This window comes from Oxyura jamaicensis, chromosome 5 (genome assembly GCF_011077185.1).
Source record: "Oxyura jamaicensis isolate SHBP4307 breed ruddy duck chromosome 5, BPBGC_Ojam_1.0, whole genome shotgun sequence".
NCBI lineage: Eukaryota > Metazoa > Chordata > Aves > Anseriformes > Anatidae > Oxyura > Oxyura jamaicensis.
The window spans coordinates 22,078,450-22,102,219 of NC_048897.1; the positions used below are offsets into that span (position 1 = coordinate 22,078,450).

Genomic DNA, 23,770 nt, shown 5'->3' on the forward strand with positions numbered 1-23,770 from the left:
ATATGTTGTGAGAACTTTTAGGGAACAGGCAGAAAGATATTTTCTCCTTTTAGTTAGCCGGTGCTAAATATGGGGCTCTACAGAAGACAGTCTAAACATGAAAATATGGGCTGGCATAGTGAATAGAATGTATCTGCATGATTGCTGTCCTTCTCAGTGCTTATGTGGTCACTGCTTTTACTGTTACATTTTAGTGCTCTGAGCATGGTTCCAATTAAGTTCCAATTAAGATCACAGGTCTGTGGTCTGTCAAAGTGCACTCTACTGCCCTGGCCTAGGGGTTACATTTTGTTCTGCACATCATTTACTCTTTCAAAGAAGGCTGTCTTTTACATGACAGGACTGTCCAAAGAGAGCTTTGTATGGCATATGTCTAGTTTTTTACTTTGGAATCCCCAGCCCAGCAAACCTGGCCTTTTTGGCCTGCCTGTCTCATTGCTTGAGGTGAACAGAGGTGGGTGGTTCAAGCTACTCAGCACTACCTCATTTGATTGATTCAGTAAGGTGTTGACTAGAAATACAGTTGGATCAGCCAAAAGTCTGGGGAATGGGGAGGCTGGTGGAGCTTCCTCGTTCTCTTTTCCACTCCAGGACCAGCTGGAGAGACTTCCAGGATTCCTCCACCTGCATCTGTGAGGTGGGATCTCTGAAGAGATCACGCACAATTTGAGGATACTGCAAGGCACCTCGGATTAATTCCATTAATTCGTGCCCCAAAACCACTACATCTTTTTTTTTCTTTTTTCTTTCTTTTTTTTTTTTTCATTACAATCCCAGAGACAGAGAAGAGCTACTTGCTTTAGCTCTGTGCCCACAGAAGATTCCCCTTCTCCTTTACACTTCCTTCTGTCCCTGTATGGTTTGTGAGTCAACAGCATGAGCTAAGTCCTGGACTAATGGAGTTGTGTGTTCATCCTATTTTTCTGATATAAGCACACCTTAACATAAAGAATTCTTGTTGCTTTCTGTTCACCTACGGTCAATAATTTGGCTGTCAGAGGAGCAAGTAGAAGCTAAAACAGACTAGAGCACCAGCTTCTGGATTCCAGTCCTACATCATATTTGTAGAAAATGCCACCTTACAAATTCATGTCTGGCAGCACATAAAGGATCATCCTCATAAGAGTTAACAGCTCTTGTGGACAGGCTGATGCTCAGCCTGTCAAGCAGCTTGTGTACTGAAAACAGAGGAGACAGAAGCTTTCTTCCAGCATGTGAGGGCCTGAGACTGTTTGGAAAAGGAGGAAAGATTATTTGTTTGGAAACAAAGCATTGCCTCAGGATACTCAGTTGGGATGCTGCAAAAAAATCCATGCAGACACAGACCGGGTCTGTATTTCGGGGACTGATTTACATTCCATCACTCTGGCAAACATAACCAGACTTCTTGTATGTCTCTATCTAAAACTGTTTTGACCTATGGGATTCATAATTCATTTCAGGCCTTGGGAGACTGAGCATCTTTTCTGGCTATGCATCGTCTTTTTCATTCAGTTTTCCTTCTTGCCTTTGATCCAGATCATTTGTTTTGGGTTAATTTCATTTTTCACTTGCTTGACAACTCCATCCATTGAAGTTCTCTATCTCAGTATGAACAGAGTGTGTAAGTACAAAGCTCCCTTTTACTTCCATCCATCAATGTGCATTCAGTCAGACCTGGGGGGAATATTCTCAGGAGTACAAACACAGCGAGGTCACCATGCTTCAATTAGTTATTTGGCCTTTCTGACACAGCTAACAAGGGTGTTAATTATTGCTATTCAGAGTAGTGGCTTTGCAGCAGAGATAATTGTCCAGCTGGAACTGAGTGAGTGTCTTTTGAATAGAGCATCAAACAGCTGTTAGATTCTCACAACTGGAACAAATGGAAATATTTGTAATGTTTTTCAACTAATGAAAAATATTCAATATTAAATTAACTGAGGGCTCATAAAATGGAAGGAAGTCTCTCCTTTTTCTTATCGAGATTTTCTAATCGTAAAATAGATCTGCCTAAAAATGAGTAATTTAACTTTGGAAACAGGATGCCTGCAGAGTATAAAGCAAGTGTTCAGTTATTACTTTTTCCTGTTCTATTTGGTTATACATGGTGTTCTCAATGCATTCAGATGCTTTGGTTCAGCAGCTACTCTGAAGTCCCTTCTCTCTGAGAAAGAGCTGATTTTTGAAGGCCTGTTTCACTGCTCATAAATGCTACCTTTTGCTCTGTGTTTTTCAGAAAGGTTTGTCCAAAGATTTATGGCTCCTGTCAAGGATATACTGCTGTTTCTTAACTATGTCTTTTAGTGAGACGTCATTTTATTTAGTATTTTATTCTCTAGGCAAGGTTGGGGTTCTCAAAGTTGTTTGGTTAGAGAAGAGTGACCCATTAGGCTGCTTTACCTACTGTTAAGAACTGAACATAACTTTTTTTTGATATCACTGTCCTTTACACCTGCACTCATTTGGCCGTCCAAATTGTCATTTGCTCCTTTGACCAGCACAGCATCAGTACATGTTATCTGTTCTCCCACACCATGTTTTCCCAAAGTCTCTTGTAATCGCAGACAGTGCAGTTTGCTGGCCAAGGAGCTTATTTTGCAGGTAAGCCTCCATAGGATAACACGGGGGGTTTGTGTTCATGTGAAGTCCCACTGATTTCAGCACAGATAGAAGTAGCTAAGAAAAGATACAGGCCCAAAAATGCTGGGTGTTTCCTGTCAAAGGTATTATTTACTTATTTTAACTAAATAGCTGCACTTCATTTGTTCATGTGGTCTTTAAATTTTCTCTCTCTCTTTTCTACCATCCTCCTTTACAGGAAGACAAACAAACCATTTTGGTGGGAAGCGACAGTACCCACGGGAGATTAGTATCCCGGATGAGCATCTTCTGAACCCCCTGGAAGAGCCTTCCCTCCCAGGTAGATGATTCTGTATTGAAGTTGTTCCCAAAGTTGTGGAGACCATGGCAGGTAGTCTCCGCTTGCTATAGGATAGCATTTTCCTGAAGTGCAACTCAGCAGTCCTTAAAGAACAGAATGTTTTTAAGGAAAACCAGAATCTTTAAGTAAAAAATCTTTGAGAAAAAGGAGAAGCTACATGACTCAAATTCAAAACCCACAAAAGCCAGGCCAGGAGACAAAGGTGTAGGTCAGTTCAGGAAGGTGGGGATAGACAGAGGTCTACTGGGACTCAGTGAGCAGTGAAACTGAACCTAATGGGTGGAGAACACAGATGTAAAGATGAAGATCCAGGGAGGGAAATAGGTGAAATAGATATGGAAATCCACCAAGGGGAGAAACTAGATGAAAAGCATGGAGGACAAGGGATACTAGGGACCAGTTTACTAATAGCAGTCGAGTGCCACTCTGGAGGACAGATAACAGCTGCATGGGTGACTAGAGTTGTCTGAAGGAGGGCCTGAGGAGAGGAGGCTGGGGTTGCCTGAGGAGCCAGGCATAGAGAAGAGGCAAGAGGAGGTGACAAGACAGGACATATTAAGCTTGGAACACAACCAGTAAGTATTCAGGAAAGCATATTCCATCCCAGAACCTTCAATGAAACATAAGATTCCTGTGTCTTAAGGTTGTTTTGCTGCCAACAAATAGCTGTGTTCACCTGAGGTGTGACAATCTATATTGCTGTCAGTTTCTTAGTTAGCTTACATGGCAGAGATTTCTTTAGTGTAGCTAACGTTCTTACCCCACTGATCCATCTGTGTGTTGGCAGAGTGACATCTGTTGAGGATAGTTTTGCTTGTCTTTTCATTTGAATAAGTTTAGACTTTTGTTTTTAAAAGGCTTGTATTTTTTACTGCTCTTTTAATCATTCAGCTCTTAAACAGTTCTGTTTTGGTAAATCCCGTGCCACCTTGATTCTGGCCCTCGTGCTTGCAGTGTATCAGACAGTTTTAAAAACTTTTACTACCTTTCATCAATGGTCACTAATTGCAATGGCAGATGTTTTCAACTTTTATTTCTGTGTATATGCTTCAGTTCTCACCTGGAAATTTGAATAATACATCCTCGTTTCATATGGGCGTTGAAAAGAAAAATTTGGTAATGTCTGTGAGGCACTTGGATAAACCCCTCAGAATCCCCTCCCAAACCCACAGTGATGCATTTATCTGCAGTCCATGATTTATTAAATATTTTGCAGGAAATAAGGTGAGAGAAAAAAAGCAGTGACCATAAACAGAGCACTATTTGTGCTGTGACTAGAAAAAAGCTAGGATAATGTGGTAAAAGCATTCTGTGATCATATAATTAAGGACAGTATCATAGTGAATTGTATTATGAGGGAACTGCATTAAAGTTGAACAGTTAAATTTATCTTTAGCATGTACCGTCTTTCAAGTCCTCAGCATTGCAAATGTAAATATAAGTGTCTCTTTTTGTATAATTACCATCACAAGCATATGATCAAATCGACCCATTTAGTTTCAAAGCCCTGTACATAGCCGATAGTGCTGCAACGTGATCTTTCTCACAATCATCTTGTTTTTATGTAAAAATCATTAATGTCCTTTGTGAATAACAATGATGTGAATTTTGTTATCAAAGAATCACAAAGAAAACACATCAACAGGAATAGTTGCTCATTTGGATGGCACTTGGCCTTTAGTTACAGATTACTGTGAGTTATTGCATATGCCTGAGAAATACTGGGAAGCTCATACCTGCCCTAACTCTGGCTGTTCTGGTTACAGGGGACACATCTGTTGTTCTCTGGTGGTTCACAACATGTGGTGCTAGTGGTCCACACGGGCCAACTCAAGCTCAGTGTGACAATGCCTATAAGAACAGCAATGTGTCGGTGATGGTGGAGAAAGAGGGCAGGCTTCGAGGAGTGCAAGTCTGGAGAGTGCCAGCCACAAACCGATACAGGTACGTATCTGTGCTGAAGATGCAGCCATTTATCTACTTTCTGGTTGTGGAGTTTCAGCAAGCATAAGTGGGGGACCATCTTTATTGAGGGGGTGAAGAGAACAGCAACATAAAAAAGAAATAGCTAGCTGAAAGGATCTATGTCTGAGGTACTGTTGAAACAGTGACTTAAGGGAGATTAGAACAGGAGTGACTGTGGGCATGCAATCAAATAGAAGTGCTACCATCATTTCAGTCCCAAAGCCTTGGTAATTTTGATTTGGCCATGCCAGCTCATGCTGTTCGCTTCTGAAATCTGTCTCCAGTGCTCTGGCTTAGAGTTGATCAATCCTCTTGAGCAGCCTTGGCTGGGTGAGTATCCAAAAAAGGATGGTCATGAGATATTGCAGTGGGAGCCTGCTCTGGAGCAATGCCTGTTTGGGAGCGCAGGCTGGGGAGGGCTCACAGATGGAGCTGCTTTGGGGAATGAGAAGTGTAAGATTTGTCTCTTTAACTACACCTATTTCTTTCAGGATTTCTGCCTATGGAGCAGCTGGAGGGAAGGGAGCCAAAAACCACAATAAGAGGTCCCACGGGGTCTTCATCTCGGCCACCTTCCAGCTGGAGAAAGATGAGCTGCTGTACATCCTAGTGGGGCAGCAGGGGGAAGATGCCTGTCCTGGGGTGAGGGCTGCACAAACACATGTGGGCAGAGACTTTTCAGATGAGATTCAGTGGGTGGCTTGGGGTTTGGCTGAACTGGTGATGAAAGACAAAAATCCCAGGATCCAGCAATGATATCCAGTCAGGACTGGGAAGAACCAATAAACCAAGTTAGAATCTCAAAACAAATATAAAGAACTCTGAAAAGAAAAATGATTCCAAAATGCACAAACAAATACAAAGCCCACAGGAACTTTTCTTTAAGCTCCTGGTATTTAAATTCTTCATCAGTTTTCTTCTGCTTATTTTAAGAGGGGAGCTACTAGGCAAGAGTTGTGTGCTCCCTCTCTTATTTTTCTGCAGCCTGGATTTCTTTCTGTCTGCCAGGATTCCAGATAATTTTCTGTTATTTATGGAAGCATGTAGAAGCCCTAAACAACATCATGGCTGCACTTTCTTAGGTACTCTCTATGCTTAGAGACAAGTATCTAAATCCAAAGCCTATCAAAACCAGTGGGAATCTTTCCACTATCTACAGTGGCCCCTGAATTAGATGTATGTAATGGCAAAAGAAAACTACTCATGATGAACAGAAATTGATGACACAAATGGTTATACATGTGTCTGCTAACACCAGATCCGGTGATCTAAAAGTCCTTTTAATCAGTTAGGCTCAAAAGCTATGTTCAGCATGATTTCAGCATGAATTCTTTGTTATTACCTCTTTCCAGAAATGTGATCTTCCAGCCCTGTGGCCAGGAACTCTTTTCCTCACAGACAGACTACTATGCAGATAGACTGTTTTCTCTTTTCCTCACAGATAGACTACTGTGCAGACAGTTTTCTCATTTCCTCACAGATAGACTATGAAGTTTTGGGATGTGTATGTTATTCTTGGAGGCATTCAAAGTTCCCATTAATCTTGCCCAGAGCATATGACGTCTTTCCCAGATACTGCAACTGATTCTAAAACCAATGTTTCTTCACCTTAGATAGTACAAGAATTATATCTATCTAAATAAAACATACATTTGTATATCTGCAGTTCCCTGATAAACCTAGATAGTGGACTATCTAGGCTTAAGTCATAGTCTTCAAAGATTCCTTTATTACCTTGTATTTCGTGAATTGTTCCCAAAATGGCAATGTATATCCCAGTACAACCTCCCTCTGGCAGATGCTATTGGAAAGTTTCCCCCCCTTGGCCCAGCTTTGTTTCTGGCTTTGGAAATCCTGCTGAGCATGTATGTTAGTAACTGATGTGTCTGCTCCTTTCTGTGAAGAAATTCTGCAACCTTCACTCTGTCCTCAGGTTTGCCCCAGTTGCTTCTCCCTGGTCCTCAGCTATGCTGCCATCCTTAGTCCTCTTCTTTGAATGAGAGGACAGGCAACAGAACTGGCACCACGCTTCTGATCTAGATATGCAACGTGATCAACAGATGTGGTGATTTCATGTGCACTAAGCTAACAGTACTTTCTGAAATCATTCAGAATTCATCTGACTGACATTGGGCAGATTCACAGTCATTGCAACTCATATAACTCAGCAAATGCAAAAAAACTAATCTAAGATGGCCAAAGGTTCTTCACTTTTTCATCCTTTTCAGTGTCATCTAATACTTAGCAGGAATAAGAAGCTGGGACTCCAGATACCTGTTCCACGATGTGTAATTGGTTCACTGTTAACAATGTGCTTATCACCTTTGTCTGTTTTATGCATTTGTGAGCTTGAGAAATAAATAACAAATATAGTAGTAAGGAAGGTCTGAGAGTTAATCCATAATTCAAATACATTTTAATGTTTTTGGATATATGATATTCTAAAAATGAGGAAAAAAATATATCAATAATGAGTTAATTGCTGTAATGCTTTATTTCTAACTGTAGCATTTCTATTTTTAATTGCAAGTGTGGTGTAAGCTTGCAAGTCAGAGGTAACACAGTTCCATCCCTCAGAAGTTGGTCCTTGTAGAAGAGCTCATCTTCCATATAGATAATATATATACTGATTTATATGTGTTTGACGAGCATCACAAACAGTGATGCTGAGATAGATAAACCTCAAGAATTGGGCCTTGCTGATATGAGTGTGTCTCTTGTTTCCTTTCAGGCCAATCCTCAAACCCAGAAGATCTGCTTAGGGGAGTCATCTCTCATTGAAGAAGATTATAAAAAAAGAAAAGACCTGAAGGACTGGGCTGGAGGAGGGGGTGGTGGAGGAGGAGCAACCTACGTCTTTAGAGTAAGTATTCCCTCTTTCCATCCAATCTGAGCAATGTCCAGCAGGGCAACTGTCTTTCACTATCTATCGTGACATATGATACTCACTACTTAAAAGAAAGTGATGGAAAAGGAAGGTCTTTTTCTCTTCCCCCTATCCCCTCCACCTCTTACTGTGTCTCTCCCTGTCTTTTTGTCTTTTTAATTGAAATTCTTCATCTCTTTTCATATACTTGTCACTGTCACTAAGCAAGCTGAACTGGTTCTTCAGTTCTCTACACCTCAGGTCTGGGAATCACACCAGGGTCCTGTTTTAATACTGGCAGCACTCCTACAAAAACAAACAAACAAACAAACAACAAAAAAACAACCCACTGGTATTCAATTGAACAGTTACTTTTGTACACAGAAATACTGTGTAAAGCATTTTTATAATGCAGTCAGGAAACAATCAGTAGTATTGCCCTGGCATTGGGCCACTCTTCTTTGGGTTGCTTTCATACTTTTTGATGAGTTTGTGTAAGTTCACATATCCAAGGGACATGAAGTTTTTCTGATGTTTGATGGGGGGTTTTCCAGCAGAAGGATGGGATTTTCGAACCTTTGCTCATCGCAGCAGGAGGAGGAGGAAAAGCCTACCTGAAGGCTCAGGACAACTCTCTGGATGATGTACCACTGGAGCAATTTGAGAACAGCACTGCAGTACCTGGAGTCAGTGGGAGGACTGGGGCAGCAGGTGAGATGCTAAAACCACACAAGGTCTGAATATAATGGCTACATACACAAGCTGTCCTGTAGGCAAGAAGTGAGGGGCTTCTTGATCTTTTTAAATTCTGTGTTAGCAGTATTTAGAATTATGCTGGTAGACCCTAAAGGATGTATTTTTATGTGGTGTATCACTCGATAAAAGAGAATGCACCGGACAGGTGATGAATGCTCCAGTAGAGACTATTCCATAGAAGGGCTCCTCTCTCCTCTGTAAAGACTCACAGAGTGAAAATGATGTATTGGGCCTTAGAAGAAAAGACTTTTTTTCCTGTTACTCCCCTGAAAACTTATCAACAAGAACGTTTCTGGATTATCCTAGAAATGGAAGCTTATTTATAATCTTGTAATAAATGTGCCTAGAATCCATTCCTAAGAGACAAAATAATAATAATAATCCAGTGGTTCTCCATCTCTTGCCGTGTAATGTCCTTATATAGAGGAACCACTAGAATGAGATGAGGAAATCCAGTTTAGTTTTTATTTCCTGGGGAACACAGCATGGCTGAAAGCCCTAATCAGTTATCCCAAAGGAGTCTGGTGGGCTCCTTATTTCTCCAGTGCCACTAGAAATTGGTGCTAAAGTGTCAGTTTTGCAGCAGGTACCCCAGATCATGTGCTATATTTCTACTTTGTTATTATCTATAACAACAAGGAGCTTGTCTGTATATTCTCTTACCCTTTAAGAAATAGTTAACTTGAATGCAGGCACTTCTTAACACTTCTTAACACACTAATTAACATTTATTTGTTTGTGCTTCCCTGCTCTTGTTTTTCATGTCTCACTCTTTGATTGCGAAGGTGGAGGTGGTGGCTGGCAAGATATGACTCTGCTTCCTCAAGCTGGAAAGTCCCTTCTGGAAGGTGGAGAAGGGGGCCAAGCTTGTCCCCAAGCACTAGCCAAACTCCAGTGGGCCACCTCTGGTGGTTTTGGTGGGGGAGGAGGAGCTTGTACTTCTGGTGGAGGAGGTGGAGGCTACAGAGGTAGGTCTGATGAAATTGTCATACTGTCTAATTTTGTACAGTTCAGAGCAGCAGCAGCTAGGGGTAGAGCTCTCATTGCAGAGGTACACTACTGCAGAAGGTAATTCACAGACACTTCAACCTGAATTGTACAAACCCTCGCCTCACTCCATCTCTAGTTAATTGTGGAAGTCAAGGTTACATAAGTGTTTCTACAGGACTTAGTATTTGGAAGATGTGCTGAATAATCCCTTCTTTTGTCCTTATGCTGCCCAGGGAAAATTCTCCATTTATTTTTTCTGTTTCAAGCAAATACATGTTAACCTTGCTGAACTGAGAAACCTACACTGGAATAAGTCATTTCACTTGTCTTGGTACTTGTTGGGATGCATGAGTGTTATCCATCAAGGATGTTAAACATACTAATATCACTGAATGGCTGCAGAGTGACTGCAGGTGTTTAGAAGCAGGAACAAATGTCACACTTTAAAGGTATCACATTTTTGCAGCATTTTGCAGCTAGCCGTACTCTTCTTTCTCCAGGAGGGCATGCCTCTGACAATGATGATATGCTGGCTGGTGGGCAGGATGGCATCTCTTTTGTGAACCCCATTGGAGAGATCTTCTTGCATCCCCTGGCAGGTACAATGCATTTTTACTTCTTCCTCTTATTTTTTTTCTTCCTCCTTTTCCTTCCTTTCTCTATTTCCTTTTTCCTGCTCCCTGTCCTCCTGCCTTTTCCTTTTATGCATTTCATTCAGGCATATTTCACTCTGCAGGGCAGTTCCTCAGCTGTAGTTATTGTTTTAAATTTGTAATGCTCTGGGACCTTTTCCCTCTCAATCTCCTAAGCCAGGAGAGACACCAGTCATCCAGTTTAACTGCACATCCTCAGTCCCAGACATTTTCAGGTCAATTCACTTCAGGACCTCTCTGCTTGAGGGACACAATTCCTTCTTCCCCACCCTGGATCCCATCAGTTTTTTGACGTGTCCATAGTATCTGCTGTCCTGCACAGAGGGAGAGGAGTTGTATGTGCCTAGTCCTTTTTTCTTTCCTTTCCCCCACTTTTTTTTTTTTTTTTTTTTTTTTCCCTACTGTAAGAAGATGAGAAAAGCTAAGATAAAACTGTCTCTTCTTTCTGATTCCTCATTCAGCCATGGAGAGTCATGGTGAGGTGGAGGTTCAGATCTATCTTAACTGTAGCCACTGCCACTCAGACAACTGTAAGAGGGACCCTGACACCAACCTGCCAGTCTGCCAATGTGAGATAGGAGCTGTGCTAGCCAACGACAATGTCACCTGCACTGGTAAGACATAGGACTTTTTTTTTTTTTTTTTTTTTTTTCCCGTAATTGGATAATGTTTGTATTCATTGTCATCTCTCCTCTTGGCTTTTTTGATATTCAAATACCCAATACTGAAAATTCCTGATGTCTTTTCCTTATATGCTGAGCTGCATGTCTATCATGATATCCAAAATTCTGGTTTGGATTAGGTGGAATGTGAAATATTTGTAATGAGAGACAGTGGAAATTTCTTGAATGGGCACAGTGTATCAAATGTTTAAGCATAAATACCTTTCTTGTATAATATACCACCTTATGTTGAGATATTTAAGCCACAAATTACTTCCTTCCACAGAAGTTTCTCACTGTGCCTGTTTGGCTGATGCCTGGTATTCATTATGTTTTTCTGACACAGTCTTTCAGAACTCCAGAGTATCAAGACTGTAGAGAGTTTCAATTTGTTAGCAGTGATGTCATCCATTAATAAAAAACTGAGGAATGGAAAAAAGAAACCTGTGTTTTAAAAGTTTGATTTCTGTCTTAACAATGTTTTAAAAATGATTTAGGTATTTTTTCTTAGGTATTTTTTTTTAGGTATTTAGGTATTTTTTCAAACACCAGGGCTGACTTTGTGTAATTTTTATAAGATGGTCTGGCCATGATCTCTCTATTGTTTTCTGAAATAGAAGGAAACTTGACAGGGATTCTTTCCTGCAGCTTGGGTTGTTTCCTGATTAATCCACCTTTATTTTTCTTTTTCCAGTGCCACAGACTCGCATCCCAGAGGGACACCTGCCTCTCCCACTCCTCCTAGCTGTGGTGGCTGTAATTGTAGTGCTCGGAATGATCCTCACTTGTGGCAGCCTATCTATCAGTAAGAAAAACTTATTTCTTATCACCATCTGATTTGGCTTTACCCAACTAAATTAGACAAAAGGGGACCAGCCAACCACATGCTGCTACTTCTAATACTTGGAGCTAGAGTGTTGATCCCAGGTTGATCAGAGGGACAGAGAGAAAGAAATGATAGGAAACATTATTACCGCACAGTTAGGCACAGGCATAATCCCAAAGGGCAATGACTGCTCTGTCCTGGTATTTGCTGCAGAGGAAAGCTTGGAAAGCCCTCTTCACAGACACTTCCTTAGCTGCCATTCCTATATAGACTGAAGTCACAGTCTGTAATTAAATATATAACTCATTCATAGGAGTGGTATGGCTTTTGGGACTCAATAACAGCAAGGTGTCTTGTGGAGCAGCCTTTCCTCAGCCAATGTACAGAGAAGCAGAGGAAACCTAAGTTTCTCCATGATTAGGACTCTGCAGGGACTGTTTGTATATTCAGTATTAAATCACTACAGGATGTGAAGAGAGTGGTGCTGGCAAGCTAAAGATACTTTTTGAGCATTTGTAGTTACTGACTTGGGTTCTTCTTTCTGTTCTGTGTGGCCAGTATTGTATTTTCTCTCCAGGTGCTTATCTTCTTTGTGTATTTTTATTTGCCTCCCCACCCTCAGTTTATCACCTTAAGAAACAGCAGCTGGAAGGAGCCAGAGCACGACTGCACAGCCCAGAATACAAACTGAGCAAAATCCGCACATCAGCCATCATGACAGATTACAACCCTAACTACTGCTTTGCAGGGAAGGCTGCCACTCTGAGTGAGCTGAAGGAGATCCCACGGAAGAACATTTCTCTGCTTCGGTAAGGCTTGCTGCAGGGGCTGCTCTTTGGCACAGAAGAAAGGCACCCTGAACCAAAGGCAGAGGTAGAGCTCACACACTTGTTTTATTCAATGTCAAGCACCCAGAACAAGAAACTCTGGCCCTCAGGGCCTCCTAGGAAGCATCTAGTCCAGGCAAATTAAAATGTGATGTGTGACGCTTTCTATGTTCTTTAAAATATTTTGATTCCATAAAGCTCTTAAGTGTGGGTATAAGTTCATGAGCCTTCTGTTCAATGCTCCCATACAGAGCAGAGGGTATTTCACCTTTCTGTTCTTGTGTGATGTCCTGGATTACAATCACACCTGGCAGCAGCTCCCTTCCAAATCTATAGCAGCATTTCTTCTGCATTTCCTGTCACAAGGAAATACACACTAGATTGCTCTTCTATTCCATACAGTCCAGATGATCTTGATTAAAGCTATAAGGAAAGGAAAATCTTGATCATTCTTATATGTTATCTTATTCCATCTTCTGAAGAGATCAGCCTTCAGCTTCCATTATATATTGTTTTCCAGTTCTTTCTTGCCTTGCTATTGCCACACCTTGTGTCAGGGCCCTAGGAGGACTGACATTGGGCCCCATTGAGGACTGACAGGGCCCCATTGAGGACTGCTTTATTTCATAGAAAGGTTTGGGTTGGAAGGGACCTGTCCAGAACCATTGAGGATCCAACCTCCCTGTTTTAGTGACAGCACCAGAAGATAGTGAGAAGTTATTTTTAGAGGCATTGAGATGAAAATGGTTATTGTTTCCATCTCTTTCAGCAGGTTCTTTACCTATTCTTGGACTGGACAAAAAGAAAGGCTCAGCCAATGCTTGGTGCAGGGACATGGTAACATCTGTTCTCTCTCTTTTTCTCCCAGGGCGCTAGGACACGGTGCATTTGGTGAGGTTTATGAGGGAACAGTGGTAGGCATTGCAGGAGATTCCAACCCTCTTCAAGTAGCTATCAAGGTCAGTACCCACAAATTTTGTATACAACAATAATTACCAGTAAGAGCCATATTATCTTACTGCCATTCCATTTGGAGATTCATGCTCATTACTTGTATAATGGCAGACGAGTGTATATGATGCAGGTTTCCACACATTGCTACATCTGAGAGTTACAAATTTTGAATTTTTAGCTGAATGGCACCAGCAGCAGGTTGAAAGTAAAGCATCTGTCTTGTTCACTGCATGCCTAATGCCCATGATCTAACTAGGATAAGTCCTAAAAAGGGCAATCTCTTTTGTAGCCTCCACCATTGTTGCTATTAGGCATTGGAACGGGTTGCCCAGGGAGGTGGTGGAGTCACTGTCCCTGGGGATTTTTAAGTAAAGGTTGGATGTGGTGCTTAGGGATATGGTTTAGTGGGTGACATTGGTGGTAGCAGATGGTTGGACCAGTTGATCTTGGAGGTCTTTTCTGAACTTTATGATTCTGTGCTCAGGAGAGAGAGAAGCAGTGTCCTCAGATGGGAGGTTGTGTGAATTGGTCACCTTAAGACTGCTTTATACTGTTAGTTAAAATAAAATAATTCATCAATCATCATAAATAAATACACCTCCCCTGAAATCAACACAGAACCTTCACCCCAGCAGAGAATCTGGTTTGCTCCCAGAAATTTAATTCCTTTTGAGGTGCTTGCTGAGAGCCCTTGAAGGTTCCACTAGGACAATAGAGCTGCTGTCCTGTGCTTTTCTGCCACAATGATTTACTGATCTAAATGGCTGGGGGACAGAAAAATGAAAAAAAAAAAAAAGGAAAAAAAAAGAAGAAAAAAAGAAACCTAAGGGAAAAATCTAACAACAGACAGTATTGTCAGCTGGAAAGGGATTTTTAAATCCTGCATATAAAAAAAAAACAACTGGTAAGTGTTAGTATGAACCATTTGTCTGACAGGAAACAACAAATAGAGTAATGCTTGTATATTATTACTTCTGCATTTCAGTTTTTAAGTGTTTTCTCATAAGTTTTTCATTTGACATTACTGTATTTCAAAATTTGTATTATTTCACTGTTACATTTCTTTTATACTGAGAGTAGTGTCTGCCTACCACAGATGAAGCTTGCAGGCAGTTTCTTAGTGTTGCGTAGTGTTAAATATGCTGCTATGAATAGATATTGTGTTATCATCCTCATTTTCCATGTCATTAATGGCAAGAGATAACAGGCTAGTTTTCTGTGAAATTACTGTTGTTGCCTCAGGATTTGCCAGTTACTCAGCCCAGAAGTAAAGGATGCTTATAGCCTCCTTTTGTTCTTTTATAAGCTTGTGACTCAGAGGTCTACATCTACTTCTGTGGGTTCAACCCAAAATGTAGCTTTCATTAATAGAAAGAAGTCCTATTGTTGTTCACTCTGTCTTTCAAAAACCGCATAAAAGAAAAAAAAGAGAACAGAAAATGGATCATGCGTTACATGTATAAAAACCAAGAACAGACACTCACAGGTAGTTTTAACTGCCCAATCCAGTTTCACTGTCCGTACTGGTGTCTGTACACAGCACGATGCCCAACAGGAGATCAGTGTGTTCAGCTGTGATAAGCCCATGAGGATGTCACCAATTTTGCAAATCTCAGCAGTGATGGCCACTTGTAAGGGGTTGTCTGCCCACTTGTTCACCCAGTTCCCTGTAAAGGATGCCCTGAAGATCACCAAGGCTGCTCTTCTCTCCTGCTGGTAACTGAAAGAGTACCCATGGGGCACAAGATGTGGCTGTGCTCATTTTCATCAGAGAGCATCAACCCTAATCTGACTTTACAAAAGAAGCAGGTGCAGACTATCAATTAATAAATATATATATATGCAATAATAGTACACATATTGTTTGTGTGTATTCCACCAATTTATTTAATAGACTATCTGCACTGTCCTATGTTGAAGCAATCACTTGTTTCATAGAGCAAAATGCAGCCATGTCTTCTGTAGCCCACACTGCCAACGACAAGCACGGCATCTCCTCGCTGAGCAGCAAACACCCCCCTGCTTTCTGAGTGCAGTTTGGCAACAGGAGCACACTGCTGTGGCCAAATCACCCTATCATGCTACAGTGGGCACAGTAGCAGGCACTGCAGCTTCTGATGCTTGCGCTCTCAGTTCACGTTCATCAGTGGCAGATGATGTCCAAATCTGCTGACAGGAGAGAAAGCTGTAGGGCCATGTGATGCAATTATATAAATCAGGTGGCTGTATGTGTCGTAAGACATGGAAGTATGTGCTGCAGTGTGGACATACAGCAAAGGGAGAATAAATTCACACCTGTGGCTTTAAAGTGTTTACTAACATTTTTGTCAATGTTTTCCTGAAGTTATTTTGCTCCAAACATAGTTACACATGGTTTACATGCACACACACCAAAAAGCCTCCAAGTAGCTCACCCGTTCCCTGTTCCTTTAACTGACAAATACAGTTCAATAACCTGGGCGCTGAAAAGATGAGGCCTTCCTCATCTTTCTGAAGTCTTTCATGTTCATGTCACATGATGCTTTTTTTTTTTTTCTTTTTCGTTCTTTCTTTCTTGTGCTCCCCCAGATGTTCTCAGTTCTTTGGTGGGATGGTCCTTACTTTTTTTTACCTCTCAACAGACACTTCCAGAAGTCTGCTCTGAGCAAGATGAGATGGATTTCCTGATGGAAGCGCTGATTATCAGGTATAGTTTAAGGTTCTTAGAGTGGTGGTGGACAGGAGGAAGAGGAGTAATGTGGGTAATGAGAATTATTAGTCCAGTTGTTTGGGTCTGGAAAAAAGAAAATCCAGTCTTGTTTTTCACCAGATGACATTTTAGTAGTGTATGAGTTACTGGTTTCAGCTACTTGTGTTCATCTTGAACAAGGTATCTGTGTTTCTTTTGTTGAACATTTCAGCAAAAATTTCTCCTGGTTGGTTCTGCTGGTCATGCGCAGAGGAGTAAAAAGGCACAACGTTTTTGTACAAACATGTTCTGTGTTTGAAATGTTTTCCTTTTCAAAGAATCCAGTTGCCCTTTTACCAAGTATAAATCATGTACCAAAGCCCTTGTTAAAACAGATTATCAATGGTGAAATGGAAAGCTGACTGTGGAACAGGAAAGCTGATTAGAGCCACCCCTGCGGTGACTCAGAAGACCACTAGGGATAGTACAGCACAGACCCTGTGCCAGGGAGGTAACCTTTTATACTCGGATGCTAGGGCTTAAATTCCCACTACATATATACTTCAGGTATTCCAGTCTTGGAATTTACTTCATTAACTCAAATCCACAAGCTTAAAACAAAATTTAAAATAATTTTATATTCAATATATTTCTATATGGTGATTGCAAATAATCAGAATTTATCCATTTTAAATTTGGGCAAGATGAAGTTCCTCTTCTTCTCATTACATGGCCCAACTTATACATAAATGTTCTTTTTCTGCTGCTAAAGCATGATTCAAGAACAAATCTCATAGCATAGTGCCATTTCCTACAGTTTGAAAGAAGTTTGAGTGGCAGATGAACAGGAGGTAAAACTGATATTTTTTAAAGCAATTTCAGTCAATTATAAGATGCTTTGATTCGCATAGTAGTACGTGACCCTTTCTCTTCCCTAACTTTCTTTTCATTCTTAGTTCCTGTGTTTTCTGGGTAATGACAGTCCAAAGGAAGATCCTGCTTTCTAATGACTGTCTTGCTGAACTTCCTGACTATCTCAGCTTTCTTTTGTAAGAGGCAGAAAGCCATTCCCTGAGCAGATACTAAGCAGATAGTATGTTTTGCACATACTGAACTGAGTCCACCAAACTGGACAGTCGTGTATTTAAAATAACCAATGCTGAAATAAAATCTCCACTTGACAGGGTATTGTTTCACACATGTCAATAATATTTGGATAGTTGAAGAGTTCTGCTTTTCATTCCCCCTTCACCTAACCCCCATCCTCCAGTCAGTGCATCCATTAAGTTGTCTTCACAAACAGAAATCTCTCCTTTACTTTCAGCTTTTCATACCTTCTATTGAATGTTTTTCATAGGAAAAGCCAGGCAGAACCCCAATCTTGGTTTCGTGATAACTAGAGAGGCATTTGGCATCTGAGAGGCATGAGGCATCTAAAGTCATCAAAGCCCAAGGCAGAGTGAATGTGATGGATGTTGGCCACGTACTAATGTTGTCTCTCCCTTTTGTTGCTGTGATCTTGTCTTTCAGCAAGTTCAATCACCAAAATATTGTGCAGTGCATTGGTGTTAGCCTACAGACGCTGCCTCGCTTCATTCTGCTTGAGCTTATGGCTGGAGGAGATATGAAGAGTTTTCTTCGGCAGAACCGACCCAGGGTGGTAAGATAATTTCCCTGCTAGGCTTGTGGTTGTTTTTAGTAAGGCTGGTTTTACTTATCTTTATGAATTATATAAAGACACTGAAGCCCAGCAGGGCTGTATCTGTGTCCCAGCTCCTACAAACCCCTGGACAAACATCCATTTGCTTGAATTGAGCAAGTGAGGCAGTGAGAGAAAATGAAAGCAGTGCCAGAACCCTAGTCTACAAGTAACTCAGGAAGAAAGAGTAAAGTCCTGTCCTGCCATTCCAGAGTTTTCTGTCAACTGGAGTAAAACAAAGGGGCTTTCTTTCCTCAGTGTCTGCCTTATTTTCTCTGCACTGTGATAGTGTGTGAGGAGCTGAAGTCTTAACACTGATACCCAGTAATGGGAATTTGTAGCATTAGGTCCTCTGCAGGTGTACATCAGCATCACACAGAGATACACAAATTTATACTCCCTAAAGAGCTGGGCCTACTTGTAGCACTGTGACAGGATTTTAATCAATGCAAATGAAATTATCAAGTCAAATCTTTGTGTTTAAAAAGAAGGGGTGGGGGATCACAAATTATCTCTGATTTCTGATTTCTAATATTATTGATGTCAACCAAGTATAGTGGGTATTTGGAATGAATGATCAATAGCCAATTCCAGATATATGTTCTTGCTTTTTAGCAGTGTGTTTTTGGACACTTCTATGAAACAAGTGCCTATCTCTGCTTGAGTGGGGACTTAAAAGTAAAAGCTAGACACGATTCTCTCTCTTTCTTATGTATGTATGTATTTATTTATGAGGTGAAGGAGTGACTGGTGCCTCTTGTGCTCCTACATCACGGTTACACAGCTTCTCCTCTGCACACACATACACCCCAAATAGTTACAACAATGTATAGTTTTGTGTGTATATACTCTTATGCCAGTATTAATATGTTGTTAAAAGATCTAGCTTAATCCCTTCCTCATACAGCAGTAAGTATACTAATTAGGCACACTTACAGTGGTAAAACAGCACCCACACAGATGAGTTTGTGTATCTTTAATTCTGCCATTTATAGTGAAAGTGGTACGGTTTCTGTGAGCAGATAAAGTCTGGGGGAAACAGAGAATAATGAATACTCTTCTTTGTATATAAAGCATAGCTGTAATATGAAGAAGTTATTTCTTAAATATCATGTGAAAACAAACCTGCCACTATGTTAGTTGTTATGTTAGCAAATATAATAGTCGAATTCCCCTCAGTACACCAACAAATGACCCTGTACACCTTTTCTGAAAACAGAACTAGCCCCATCATTAATGTATTTCACTACCAGTTTCCATGGCTGCAAAGAAAATGCATGTCCATCAGTCTTCTGACAGAGGGATCCCAGAGCAGAGATAAGGTCTTGAAGTCTGTGGTACTGTATCTCCTCCTTCATTTCCTCCCCATTTCCTCAGCAGAAATTCCTGCTTTATAACTATAATAATTCCTCCTGGCAGATGTCCAAGAGCTTTGTACAATGACTTGCCTAGCCAATAAAAATAGTGCTCAATGGCTGTAGTGTATGTTATGTGGATCAAGCATGAGAAATTACAGAGATAACAGCATACAGAAACAAAAGCAGTTTGAAAATAACAATTTATTTGGTATCTCTCGGGCTTTTGATGAGCAATGTAATAATTTTTCCCCACCCTTCCCAAGAGCAATACAGAAGTTCTTGGAGAAACACCAAGGAAATTTCCCCGCAGGGAAATAGATGACTGTATGAAAATAAGCAGGGCTCCTGGAGAGAGATTGCTTTATTGTTGTTAGTTAGGGAAATGTAGATTGTGAAGGGCTAGTACCAGTCCCAGAGTCTGGTGATAAAGTATCCATTTTCTGCATACTGCCCCTGAGGGTATTTATTCTCTGCTCTCCCACAAGAACAGATAAGTTGATGAATGCTGAGTGCTGGTGCAGAGATGTGCATTCGTGCATCTTTACTCTCCCTCTCTCCAAGTTCATTTGCTATTTTATTAACTCTTTAAAAGTGTTGTTTGGTTGTTTGTTTTTTCCCTCCCATTTCTCTTTTTATGCCTGTTTATCTTTTGATTTCATAAAGCCCAACACCACTAGGGAACAGTTCTCTCCCATGCCCTTTACTAGGCTATTCAAGCCAGACCATAAATCTCTCACAAGCTTGTACTCAAGCACTGTGCTCTGGAGAACTGAAATCTTCAGAAAAATTTTGACATAAATAAAAGTTCACTTATTTTCTAACTCTTCATCTTAATTCACTTTTGTTACTCTTTGTTCCTGACTCATCCAACCTTTTCCCCACCATGTATGTGTATCTCTCTCCCTTTCCCTTTGCTTCTCTCCAATTATCCCCTGCCTCTACTACATTCTTCTCGTCTACTGTTCTTCCCTTACCATTTTGTTTGTTCTTTTCCAGAATCAACCATCCACGCTAACGATGCAGGACCTGCTGAACATAGCTAGGGATATTGCCTGTGGCTGTAAATATCTGGAAGAGAATCATTTCATCCACAGGTGAGGAGAAACAGTCCCTTCCGACACACATTCCCTGAAAGTGTGCTGATTTCTATTGCAATTTCTGTTTGCAGTGCATTGGTAGGAGTTAGGCTCTGCACCATTCTTAGCACTGTTGGAAAGAAAGGAGTCTTCCCGTTTGCAGTGCATGTTTTCAGGTGGTTCAAGTGTTTTCAATTTTCAGGTGCCTACTGTAGACACGTTTGAAATTATCCGTGTAGTCCACTAGATGGTAGTGTCATTCTGTTAGCTTGTAAAAGAGTAAGGTACCATTTCTCTCTTCTCTGATCTGCCTGTCCCATCAACACAGGACACCCTGTCATATTTGAGCCTTTGTCTACAGTAGGGTAAAGCAGGAGTAACAGGAGGAAAAATACCAGAACTCTTAGACTTCCTTCCCAAGAGCTGACCTGCTGTGTGATCTTGAGGAGAACATTGTCTGTTTACTCCTTTTTCCCTCCTTTGTTCAACAAGAAAACATTGATATGGTAGGCTTCAAGTATGAATAAAATATAGAAGAGGTAGAGGTTTTTATTGGTAGTTTTTAAAAAATTCCCTGTTGGATGGTGGACTGTTGTTGCTTTTGATTAAGAATTTTTCCAGCTGATAATGTTCTCAGGCATAGCATGCAACTGAATTCCTTCCTAAGTGTGAACTGCATGCTGAGTTTGGCCCTTGTCTGTAAAGGAAAGGAGAGGCCTCCACCCCAGAGGGTTGTGCAGGCTCCAACTAAGCCTATGTGCAGCCCAGAGTTATGCAAGCAGAGAACTGATTCACCCCCACAACCAACCATGTGTATGTGCACATGGCATTGCACAGAGCAAAGAGGCAAGGGTGGCTAGAGACTGGAGAAATGGAGGGAAACCAGTGACAAGCAGCAGTGAGAGCAAGAAGCCATGAGCTTGAGAGATGGGATCTTATGAACTTACAATGAGATCATCTGAGACAGCTACTGAAAGACGTGAAATCTTTTGCCATGTCTGCCACAGGCTTGGGATGTGGCCTCAAGTTAAGTCTCCTCCTCTCCAAGTGCCTCAATTCCACACACATAAAAATGGGCAAAAGAATATAGTTAATTTAAAGTTTAGCAGAGAAAGATTTAGAACCAGTAGTGATTAGTAGTATGTGTAAGTGAAGAAAAGTGCAATGTAAAAGGATTTTGTCTGGGCACAGCTGAAGAGGTGATGGCAGGGAGCCTCTCTTCCTCCCCCCATCTCAGGTGAACCAGGGGGTTGGCTGGATGCAAAGGACAGCGTGTGCTTCATGTATGGGAAAGCTCTGTGTGTTGGGCTGCCCGGCAGAGCTCTTGTGCTGACAGGTTTACCAAGTAAAGGCTGACGGGAAGAAGGGGCCGTGTGGGTCCCTGAAAGCTGGAAGGCTAGGGCAAGTATCTGGCGAACATAGGGTCTCGATGCTAGAGAAGGCTTTACGAGGGTCATTTCAGGTTGTATCTTAATTTGGGAATGATCTGGCTTGAGACTCGAAGTAACCAGTGTGGAAAGAACAAAATTATTATCTCACGTACAAGTGTATCTTTTTTTACAAATGGCAATGAAAATACACCAGAACTATCAACAGCCCAGATACAGTATCTGGTAAAAATCTGGAAAGGAAATAAACAGTTTTCAATCTCCTCTATACTGGAACAATAAGTTCCTCTGAAACTGGATTAGAGTCTTCTGTCATTAAAAAATAAATAATCAGCAGTAAGAGCAGTCTGCAAATTTCAGCTTTCAGATCTCTAAATACGCCAGAGAATCTGTAAATTTTAACACCAGAATTAATCACTACAGCATTATTTTAAAAATAATAATCCATAATGTGATAGTAATATCCTTCATCCCCCCACCCACCCTGATCTCATTAATTCATGTTAAGGACCAGTTTTTGCTTGTGCTGCAAGAAGTCCAACAGAAACTCTACAGACATGCTCTCCGCAAGTATTTCATAAAAACAATTTTCATTTCTCCTTTCAGGTAGAAGTTCCCTGATTTTCTTATCATATGTCACTGAGCCCATTAGTCACCACATAAAGCTTCTAAAATCTGTTGGAGAGGCCAACTGTATTGCTCAAAACCAGTCTCCGTTTCAGGAGAGAAGTGGAAGAAACTAGGGCTTGTCTTTCAACTGGAGCATGTTGCGTTTTGAAAACCTCTCTGGCTCAGTTTTATACAGTTAGATCTCTAGTATAAGCAACCTGGGAAGGGATTCACTTTGTTCTAGCCAACAGTTCAGCAAATTGGTACAGAAGGGATTTCATTTGGATCTTGTATCAGTATTTGTTAGTGTCATCAGTACTATTTAGAGTTAATGGAGGTGGAATCCAGGGAAGGTTATCAGTACCAGTAAGAGGCATAGTAGGGAGAAACGTACTGTAGTGGAGTTGTGGAGATGTCACTAAAAGCACGTCTTGTCATGTAAGAGTCACAGATGATGATGGAAGAGAAGACTAAGCTTGAATTCCAAATCCTGCGGGAATTTTCAAGGCTGGCAGTGGGAAGGAACGTGTGAGTTGTTTGAGGAGCTCATTTTTCTTGGCAGTCAACAGGACCCCCACAGTGCTATGATTTTTAATGAGTCCCTTTTCAGAACACACTTTTAAAATGAATACAAACCCTTCAGTCATGGCCATGCAGTCATCCCTACTGTTCGTCACAAGCTAAACCTGCATCCAGCAAATGGCTGCTCCCATATGTAGCCTTGCTTGGTTCCATGGGAGATTGCCAGAAGCAGCAAAGCAACAATTTACTGAACCTGGTCCCACACTGACTTTTCAAGCAGTTTACTAAGACTTTCTCATAGCATCACATCTGTCACTGACAGAGGCACTGCCGAGATGCCATTGAAAAACACTCTTCAAAAAAAAATAGAGCATAAAGTCATAACATGGTTGTCCTGATGGGGTTGAAGCAAAAGAGGTTGGATCTGTGTACCTTCACTGACACTGACCCTGCTTTCTGCTTTAGTGAAAGAAGGTGGTAGTGGGTAATGCTCAGAGAACACTGAATAGAAAATGTAATCAAATGTAGTTTAATAATTGTGGTTAATGAAAATAATAATGTAATTAGCATTAGTTCTTATTTTTAATAAGGTTCTCTTCGTTTGTTGTAAGGATGACTCAACTAAGACTTGCAGGACTGGGTTTAATATTCTTTCTCTATTTCCTTAGCTACTTAAGAGTTTAAAATTGGATTATAATTATTTATTTATTTAATTATTTTTTAAAGAGATATAGCTGCAAGGAATTGCCTTTTGACCTGCACTGGAGCAGGACGAATAGCCAAAATTGGTGACTTTGGGATGGCCAGGGATATTTACAGGTAAGTGAAAGGCTGTTTGTCCTATGAATAACTCAGTAATCATCATCAATTTCAATGGTTTGAATTGCCTCATGGAATTTGAAGCAGCTGAATTGTCTGTTACATGTCCGAATCTGATTTCCAGTTAACTAACTGGAGTTAACAGACTGTAAGCTAAGACATTTATGCTTACTAGCCAATGCACTGCAATTGGTTTATTCCATACTGAG

At 40.9% G+C, this 23,770-nt stretch overlaps 1 protein-coding gene across 2 annotated transcripts in view; it reads left to right on the plus strand.

Annotated features, from left to right (window-relative positions):
* Positions 1 to 23,770, plus strand: part of LTK (leukocyte receptor tyrosine kinase) — a 123,375-nt gene that overhangs the window by 94,168 nt on the left and 5,437 nt on the right. For both annotated transcript variants that reach the window (XM_035327385.1, XM_035327386.1), the window contains 15 exons: positions 2,801 to 2,902; positions 4,690 to 4,867; positions 5,380 to 5,530; positions 7,620 to 7,751; positions 8,309 to 8,465; positions 9,296 to 9,478; positions 10,001 to 10,099; positions 10,615 to 10,767; positions 11,510 to 11,620; positions 12,264 to 12,450; positions 13,337 to 13,427; positions 16,044 to 16,108; positions 17,621 to 17,750; positions 20,144 to 20,241; positions 23,469 to 23,561. In XM_035327385.1, coding sequence (XP_035183276.1) covers positions 2,801 to 2,902; positions 4,690 to 4,867; positions 5,380 to 5,530; positions 7,620 to 7,751; positions 8,309 to 8,465; positions 9,296 to 9,478; positions 10,001 to 10,099; positions 10,615 to 10,767; positions 11,510 to 11,620; positions 12,264 to 12,450; positions 13,337 to 13,427; positions 16,044 to 16,108; positions 17,621 to 17,750; positions 20,144 to 20,241; positions 23,469 to 23,561 — 1,930 coding nt within the window. The remainder of the gene's footprint in view (positions 1 to 2,800; positions 2,903 to 4,689; positions 4,868 to 5,379; positions 5,531 to 7,619; positions 7,752 to 8,308; positions 8,466 to 9,295; positions 9,479 to 10,000; positions 10,100 to 10,614; positions 10,768 to 11,509; positions 11,621 to 12,263; positions 12,451 to 13,336; positions 13,428 to 16,043; positions 16,109 to 17,620; positions 17,751 to 20,143; positions 20,242 to 23,468; positions 23,562 to 23,770) is intronic.